A 9424-nucleotide genomic window follows, 5' to 3' on the forward strand; every position below is an offset into this window, starting at 1 on the left:
CTTGTGCCTTGTGTAGTCACATTGAAAATTGAAGCACTTAAAAATGTTTTTAAATTATGTCACCATTCTTTGGAGAAAATTCCTCTCATATGGTTGATTGTATTTTCATCACTTCTATATTATGGCAATCTACATGCTTTAAATTGGTATAACTACCTTATGGCATGATCTACATTAATTATCCTATTGTTGCCATGTTCTAGACATAGAGAGAGATATTCCAAGTTCTTAAAAGAATAAAGTGTCATATAAGGAATTCAAATCCTTAGGACACTTATAAAAGGAAAGTTCTCTTTATGACTAGAATCGTGAGACTAATGCTTTTGTCTAAGTGACTTAAGTAGTCTTACATCAAGAGAATGGGTTTCTCTATGTAATGCGTACTCTAAACATAAAAGGAAGATCAATCCAATAGTATATGATGTATTTCTTCTTGCTTCAATTGGATATGATTCTTCTACATTAATCGCTATCCATATTATGAATTAGATTTGTCCCCATGAATTTGAGAGATTAACTATGCTTATTTTATGAGTTAAAACTGTGCATAATATCATTTATGGGATAATCTAGTTCATGTTATAAAGTTTCCATGTTTTATTAATCTACCTGTCATTCCTACTCAAAATGATTACTAAAAAGGAAACTAGTGCTTGTGTTACTAATGACATCTCTCTTGAGCATATTTATGAAAATTTACAAGAGAGTGAGAGCATGTTCAATTTATTAAAAGACACAAACCTCAAGGTTGCTCTTCACCTAAAGCAAGAAAGGTAAAAGCAAAGGTATGGGAACTCATGTTCTTATCTATATCCAATCAATAATAGTTCCCATCAATTGGTATTTCTTCTAAACTATCATAATCTAACAATATGAAGATTAGAATCCTTATTTGACTTAAATCGGCTAAAAGTGCATACAATCTTGCCTTCATATGTGCACTAGTCCATTAGAATCTAACTCATGCCTTTGCTATATCTGTTCTCATATTGATATGCTTCTAAGTTATGTTAATAAATTCTGTGTAAAGAAACATCAATATGAAGAAGTAAATCTCCTGTGATTGATTATAAATGTTAAAAGGTGCATATTCCTCTTTTCTGACGCTATGCACTAATATTAAGGATTTTACTTCATGTCTATGTGACTTATGGATGATGGTTTGTCTGTATCTTTTATCTAAAGAAATCATCATCTATTATATACTCTCTTGTGCTGCTAATATCTCTTTTTCGAGTATTTTCAATAAGTTTGAAAGGAAAAAGAGACAACTAAAGGGAGGAGACTCAAATGAAAAGAAAGACGTCAAGAACAACAACACCTACTTAGACAGTAAGATCTTCGAATTAATCAATGGTGTGGTTGTAAGTATTGTAGACCTTTTTCATTTTGAGAATACCAGGCATAAGCTGATTATTGCAAGTTTTTCATATGCCTTGATCAAGATGCTCAATGAATTCCTCTATTTGTCTTTAAAGGAGAGTGCATCTAACCAAGTCATTCAAATACTTGATGCATATCTTTAGGGGGGCCCATTTCTATATCTTGATCATATTGAGACTAACACCTTCTCTTAGTAATCTCATATAGTCTCATATATGAGAATGAGTTTCTCATGAAGTAAGCTACTACAACTCAATCCTTTTTTATAAAGAAGTATCACTTTTATCCAGGATTGCAACTTTCATTATTCAAGTAGCATAATCACTAGATTCTCCTGTTATAAGCTTATTTGATAACCTAGTGCATATGATTTGATCACATCTGTTATACTTTTGATCATTGAATAGCTTAAATCGATAATCATGTTACTTAGTGCTTCATGTACTATCAATTGATGTCTCTCTTATATGCACTAACTCAAAAGGAGAGTTTAGGATAAATTTATGCAACTTGTGATCTACTTGATATGTGATAATAATGATTTGTTTAGAGGATCACTAGTTGTAGAATTCTTTCTTGTGCAAAAATAATTCTATACATTGTCTTGAGCATAGGACTTAAGTAACCAAGACTAAGGACAAAGCACAATAAAGAGAGCATCTCTATGTGAAGGTACAAAAAGGGTAAACTACTTCCTATCATTTTTCTCTTATACATATATTGCATATCTTTAAGATACAAGAGGAAGAAAAACATGTATATGCATAACCCTGCTTCATACCTAGTTTAACCTCTCAAAATTTCATTCCTGCTTTGATGCATTTTTGTTAAAACTGGGTAAAGTGATATTCTTGTCAAAGAGCTTAAAGCTTAACCTTGTAACGAGGATAAGCTACATTTGTTCCAAAAGGTGGAGGTTCCTTAAGCTTCCTTGAACCATTAAGGGTAAATGCATCAAATGTTTATAACATGCTTTCGTCAGTGCATAATCTGTCATGAGCATCACATTTATACTATGACACATTGCACTTCACAATTTCTATGATATAGCTTAACTAACATAACTTTTTGATATCATATATCTCTTTCAGTTGGTACTTGCTCTTCATTCATATTTTTGCTTATACCAAAGTTCAATGTGTAGAACTTGCATCCTCAGACCTCACAAGTCCTAAGGTGCATTGATCTACAAGTATTCATCACGTGTATGCACAAGTTTAGGGGGAGAAATTCTCTACACATTAAATCCTTGAGACTAACCGTTCTTCGAGTATATGTTGTGCTTAGTCTCAAATTGAAAGGGAAATAGAGTTTTGAGCAAAGGGAGCGCTTCCACTTCATATTCATTCGGTATCAAACACCCTTGCTCAAACTCATGTACTTCAATTTCATATCTATTGAAAAAGCCTCAAATTTCTTCATTTTTGGTGCTTAATGCCAAAGGGGGAGAAAGTATTAGGCCAAAGCAAAAGGACCGCATCACCACCCTATTTTCTGAAAATGTTTTAAACTATTTTATAACAAAGGGGAGAATTTCTCTAGGGGAGTTTTGTAAATGGCCAAAGGAAAACCATCACATGTGGTGCAAAAGTGGTCCAAAACTACAATCATATCAATATCACTCATATGCACTTAGAACCACTTTCATTTCGGTAGCTTACGAACACTTGACCAATTGCAAACTAGTTACAATTTTATACTTCATATTTGTTTTGGTTTGTGTTGGCATCAATCACAAAAAATGGGGGGATTGAAAGGGAAATGACCTTAAACCATTTCTTATTTTTTGGTACTTGATGACCATCACAACCATTCGGACAGACTAGTTTGCCTAGTCTTTGATTCACAGGTTCATAAGATTCAACAGTTTAGTTTCTAAGTCAGAATCAGCTCAGATTCAACCAAATAGGGGTAAAACATGAGATAGATGAACTACCAATAGTTCTACTCTTTGGATAAGTTCAAAATACACCGAGGAACGTATTCAACACTTCTAGAAAGGTTGGAAAGCTCAAAATCACATATCGCTATTTTGGAGCTAGTTTGAGCAAAAGAAGAAATATGATTAAAAGAATCAAAATGTTCATGATCCATGACTTAGACTAGATGGAAAACCACTTGAGATATTTTTCTATGTCATAGGATCTCTCTCAAGTTTAGCCAAAGTAACTTGGAGAAGATTGTTCAAAGATCAACGGGAAGTCAGAAACTCAAGCTCTGAAATTGCCTAGCACAGACCGTCCGGCCCCTTCTGGCGGACCGTCCGCGACACCGTTTCGACTTCGGCCAAGAACTAAAAATCGTGGATAGTCCGACTAAACCACGGACTGTCCGGCTATACAGTGCGGACTGTCCTGCTATACAGTGCGGACCGTCCGGCTATAATTCACGAACCGTCCGCATGTGAAGACCTGGTTCAACCCGAAGGTGACAAGTTGAGCAAAAGGAATTATAGAGCTGGCTTTCAGAGAGGGTACAAGTTCGGATTTAAAGTTATAATTTTTAGGTTTCGCCTATACACCCATCTCTAGGCGACTTTCAGAGAGGGTACAAGTTTGTTCCCTTCCCAGCATCCCATCCCACACACAGAGAGGTACACATAATATAGAATTGCATCTCATCCCATGCACAGAGAGGTACACATGATATATGATATAGAATTGTCTCTCTGGCCTCTTTCGTTTCGCTTCTATGTATAGAAACACGTTACCCATCAGGACATATTTGGTATGAGCTCAGGTTTCTTAACAATTCCCTCCTAGTCTCCTGACGGGAGGTCGCTTGCACTTGTGGTTTTGCCCTGGTCATTGCCAAACACCAACGCAGCATACACACCAACAAATTACTGGGTAACCTGCGACACCAGACCATAACCAACCATGCCCAAAACTGGACCCGTCAAATACAACACTAGGACAGGTTAACAGCAACGAGCTGAGGACCTGTCACCAGCAGCACAACAGCATCTCAGAGACACAAGATTAAAAAAAAACATAGCAGCTCAGGAATCTGGAGTTACATTACATGAGAGAGCAGAGCAGGTGCCAGCTCAGCAATCTGGAGTTACATGAGAGAGCAGAGCAGGCGCGATAAACCTCTCCCAAATGTTTCTATCAAAGCAACCCAAGCACACCAAACGTGAACCCCTTAAGAAATCCCTCTCATAATACACCATCATCGTTCACCGGACAAGGCGCGCCCTACCGGTAAGCGCAGACCAAACAAATGACAAGCCTGTACAACAACAGAGGCTAAGCAGCATACACAGTTCCTACGAGACGTCACCCGGACTGCTCGGGCTCACTCACCCAAACCTCTTATTATCTGGCCGTCCTTGGTACATCCATCTATGGGGAGGGGAGGCGATGCACCCTCCCAGACAGATGAGATGCTAATAGTGCACCCTGTCATCGCCATCAAAGTTTAGGCCCTGCATGCCCCTAATGGTAGACTCGTAGTTCTTGGGGTTAGATGAGTGGCGCCTGCTGGAAGACGAACGCCTGCCGTCCGAGGAATCAGGCATCTGCGGGCTCCACCGTGGAGCTCCAGACCTCTGGAATGCCCCTGGGCTCGCGTCAGTTGTGCGGCTACGTGTTTGCTCCGCTTCAGTGCTTAGCTCTCGGCTACTAGATACAGCAGGCCGCCTTGACGATCCGCTTGAACGTCCCAAAAAAGTCGAACTGGAGAACTACATTTCATTTAAGGGTCAGATAATACATGACAACCAACATACACAAACACTCCAGAATCACCCCTTCCCTCCCTCTTTCCATCGCAAAGCAGCACCAAACAACGTAAAAATATCAAACAGCTCACCACAGCATCTTTCGATGTTGATGTCTCAGGCCGAACAGGCGACTTCTGCTTGGCTAGGCTGCCTGCATTTATAACTGGTGGTGGAGCCTGGCGTCGCATTGGGTCCATGTCAGACCACCCGCTTCTCCTTCCCTCTTCAGTGCCTATCATACATGAATGTAGCAGGCAGGCAACTAAATAATATAACCAACTTGCACATTGACAACACTTAAACTATGTAAAATAAAACGGTTCCATAGACTCATAATAAAAAGAAAATTCATCCCATTACCAATTAATTGCTTTAAATATACATTGTGGTAGATATCAGCCTTCATTTCATTACAGTAATCTTGTAACTGAAACCCCCTTTATAAGTGTGGTTCACAAAAAAAAAAAAACTAAGTTTCTCGATGTGTCTGATATTCAATCTGCCAGACCAACTCACGGAGCATTACTGCTGCCAAAAGAACTGACAAATCAATGAAACATTGCCTGACATTTATATTTTCCAACAAGATACCATTCAGATTCTAACTTCAGATGGGCATACAGTACTATGCATAGATGTAAGCTGCTAAATAAGAATTCTTGAGTGTTAGACCTGAATGTCTATTGTTGTTTGCCACAGGAGCCATCCCAGAGCTTTGTCCTACTGCTGGAGCCTAAATAAGAAGGCACAAGTGTAGTCAGGAAAAAATATCCACGTGTGCGCAATTGAAGAAAGGTAGGAGGGTAAGTTTATTCCTTGTACAGACAATTGCACGAGGTGGAGCAGTGGTCATCTGTGCCTGTTGGTACTTTAGAATGGTCCAGTCAAAAACATAATCAAACTGAAAACCTGCCCAATGGATAACATAATTCCGAGTTAGCATTTTTGCTACACTGAGAAATGCAGACATGGTTTAGTCATTAAATGAAATATTGGGTGTATTAAACCAACCTTCCCGAATAAAAAGGTCTCTGAACAATCTCTTCAGGTACTGATAGTCCGGTGCATCTTCGAAACGCAGTGAGCGACAGTAATGGAAGTAAGAAGCAAATTCGGTAGGATATCCACGGCAGAGAGCCTACAGTTGGGGAAACACAATAAGAACAGATACACCAAAGAAGGAAGGCAACACAGTTAGTAGAGAACAATGTGTGACCTCAGTTGAAGTAGCAATTTTCCTTTCGCTGATCTTTTCATACTTTTGTTTTTTGTTCCCAGCTTTCAGGCCCTGCCATGGAAGGCTGACAGTAGGCAAACCATGTATTAACCCAGACATCAGAAAATGAGAGGTGAAACGGCGAATCATGTTACAGTAAACAACCTTCCTCGCAAGAAGTACATCAGTACATATCCAAGAGATTCCATGTCATCCCTCCGGCTTTGTTCTGCGAGAAGACATCAATTATAATATAGAAATGAAATGTCATGGAAAGGTAAGAGAAGTTTTTCAGGAATCCAGAAACTGCATGCCTGGAAACTAGCTACCACCAATTGGATTAAACCTACCAATTCCAAGGTGGGTATTTACACTTGCATATCTTGCTGTTCCAGTCAAGTTCTTGTTCTCTCTACAATTACATGGACAACACTGAAGGTTCAGATATTTTAAATCGGGGTGCTGTCTCAAATCATGCTAAGAGAACATTTTTCAGATATTTGAATTTCTAGTGGTACATGGAACAATATCAAACATGGGCATAATATAATTATGGACCTGATGTGGCAGCATCAGAAATTACAGAAGTAGAATATATTGTTGGTGACACTATGGACCAAGTACAGTTATTTTACGGTAAAGGCAGAAATAAACAAGACGTCGCACAGCAATTTCATTCAAATTTCACACACACAGCATGCTTACCTGTATGGAATGTGCTGGTGTGTTGATGTATCTCTGTACTTCTTTGCAAGTCCAAAATCGATAACATAAACCTATACAGAGATTAAAATCAGTTATTAATGTGTGTACCTACTAATAGACCCATAAATAAATATAGATTGAGGGAATATAGCTAATCAACCTGGTTTGCTCTTTTCCCGAGACCCATGAGAAAATTGTCAGGCTTGATATCTCTATGCAAGAATGACTTGGAATGAAAAAACTCAACTCGATTGATCTAGAAAAATACAGGACGTTAATATATAATGCAGTTAAATGAAAGCAGATGGTTGAGCAGAAATGTGCTTCGTGGAAACTTGAACCTAAACAGAGAAAGTAAGCAAACAGAGTAGTGAACTAGTCATGCTTCAATGATGCAGCATACCATTTGATCAGCAAGCATCAAAACAGTTTTGAGGGACAACTTCCTGTTGCAAAAGCTAAAAAGATCTTCAAGACTCGGTCCCAGTAAGTCCATAACCAAAACATTGTAATCACCCTCAACGCCAAACCACTTAACATTTGGAATCCCAGCTGCAGATGAAGAGAAAAACGAGAGTCAACACAAACTTAAAAACAAAGAGAGGTAATGAAGTGGTAAAATAAGTGTGCGCATTACTTCCTCCTTGAAGTATTCTGTATAATTTTGACTCATAAAGCAATTGAGGATGCTTCGTCTTAACATTTTCCTGGATAAAACATTAGGAACGACAAGACAGTTATCCATCCATGTCTGAAGCTATCAGACGGAAACAATACAAAATACCCCAAAAAACTAACACAAATTTCAATGCATTTGTCCCACGTAAGCCCATAATTGCAGCACAGCTAAAAGCTATAGTTAGAAGTCAAACAATGAATTATATCTTGAATGGTGTAAATATATAACATGTATTCAAATCTGATACCTAGAGAACAAAATAGGACGGCTAAATAAAAGCTTTCCATGCAGCCTACTAAGGACTGAACACCTTAGCAAGCTGTTATTTAGTTATATTGACATATTGCAAACCTTGTGATTTAACAAAATGCATTAACAAGTGAGTTATAGGAGCAAGAGCTGACAGTAAAACCAAAGAATCAGTTATTTTAACAAAAAGCAGAAACAATTCCTACACAGAACATACAATACAATTGGACCTGGGCGGCCTAGATCCTGCAGTCTGGCGATACTTTATTGCCGAGACAGCAAGGGACATCACCATAAATCGCAAAAATAGGGGAACTGACCAGTTTAATTGCGACCTCCTCGTTGGTCTGCACGTTGGTGCCTGCACAACCACAGACCCAAACCGGAGCGGGGAAGGGGACTTATCAGCAACTCGCCAAGACGGGAACTTTTGAACCAAAACAAGTTTTTCAGGCATAATTGCAAACGAACCGAGGTAGATCTCCCCAAAGGAGCCGCTCCCCAGCTTGCGGCCGACGCGGAACCTGTTGCCGATGCGCGGCTCCATGGCTGTGACGGCAGGTGTGGGCGCAGCCGCGTCGGTGGAGACGATCCAGCGAATCAGCAGAAGAAGACGAAGCCTACCATGAGTGAATCGAATGGATTCAGCCGGACGCTGCGGGGAGATTCCGAGCAAGGGTCGAAGTGAGGAGGGATTGGGGATTTCTGCTCTCCTTTTTTCCCCCTTCGTGCTGTTGGTCTCCTAATTTTCTCGAGCACGGCCCTGCTAGGCGGCTACGGGGCTACCTGAGGGCTGAGGTGTCGCCGTGTCGGACAGTAACGGAATACCGCCCTTGTTTTGCAATCCGTGTCCCTCCGAGGTTAGGGTCTATTCTGTCGCTGTGAAAAAAGTTACTATGAGCTGTGAGCTATGAAAAAACTGTTGTAGGCTATAAACTGTTAAAAAGCTAAAACCATTTGGTGGAAACCACTAAAAGTCCTTAAAAATTCTTCGATATATGTTTTCACAATTCCATCCGAGAAGCCACTAAAAGCAAGTCTAGAGATGCTTTCAGATTTGCACTACGAGAAAGTCGACTTTTAGAAAAAATTGTTTCCTGGATCCCGCCCTTTGGTTGGCTTTTGGTTTTTAGGGGGGCAAAAGCCAAAGCCAAAAGTGAAACCAAACACACCCTTAGATGCAGGAGCGCGAGTAAAAAATAGTCCCTTAAATTAATTTAACGTGTTATTAACTAAAATTACTCCTTCCGTTCCAAGTTAGTATTCAATTTAACACTTTGTTTTTATATCTATTTTCAATTAGATAATGATAAATCTAGATACATGTACAAAACACATACAATAATTATTATATGAATCTACTAAATAGCTAAAATGAATTTTATTTTTGGGACAAAGGAAGTATATATTTTAATAGTTCTTAAATAAGGTCCTTAAATATACAAATTTTCTAAATGTCTTTATT

At 39.0% G+C, this 9424-nt stretch overlaps 1 protein-coding gene across 2 annotated transcripts; it reads right to left on the bottom strand.

The window, feature by feature from the left end:
- Window positions 1-4364: 4364 nt before the first annotated feature.
- On the bottom strand, window positions 4365-8836 carry LOC103630795 (casein kinase 1-like protein 2). Of its 2 annotated transcripts, none has more exons than XM_020539676.3 (14): window positions 8431-8836; window positions 8280-8320; window positions 7669-7738; window positions 7435-7583; window positions 7192-7287; window positions 7032-7102; window positions 6677-6738; window positions 6492-6555; window positions 6327-6411; window positions 6122-6248; window positions 5937-6019; window positions 5783-5843; window positions 5200-5342; window positions 4365-5063 (listed from the first exon to the last, which is right to left on the bottom strand). In XM_020539676.3, the coding sequence occupies exons 1-14, from the start codon at window positions 8504-8506 to the stop codon at window positions 5010-5012; spliced, it is 1182 nt and encodes a 393-aa protein (XP_020395265.1). In that variant the 5' UTR covers window positions 8507-8836; the 3' UTR covers window positions 4365-5009. The 2 variants fall into 2 exon arrangements, with proteins under 2 accessions (XP_020395265.1, XP_020395264.1); XM_020539675.2 differs by having other exon boundaries at window positions 4365-5071.
- Window positions 8837-9424: the final 588 nt, after the last annotated feature.

Source organism: Zea mays, chromosome 6 (assembly GCF_902167145.1).
Source record: "Zea mays cultivar B73 chromosome 6, Zm-B73-REFERENCE-NAM-5.0, whole genome shotgun sequence".
Taxonomy (NCBI): domain Eukaryota; kingdom Viridiplantae; phylum Streptophyta; class Magnoliopsida; order Poales; family Poaceae; genus Zea; species Zea mays.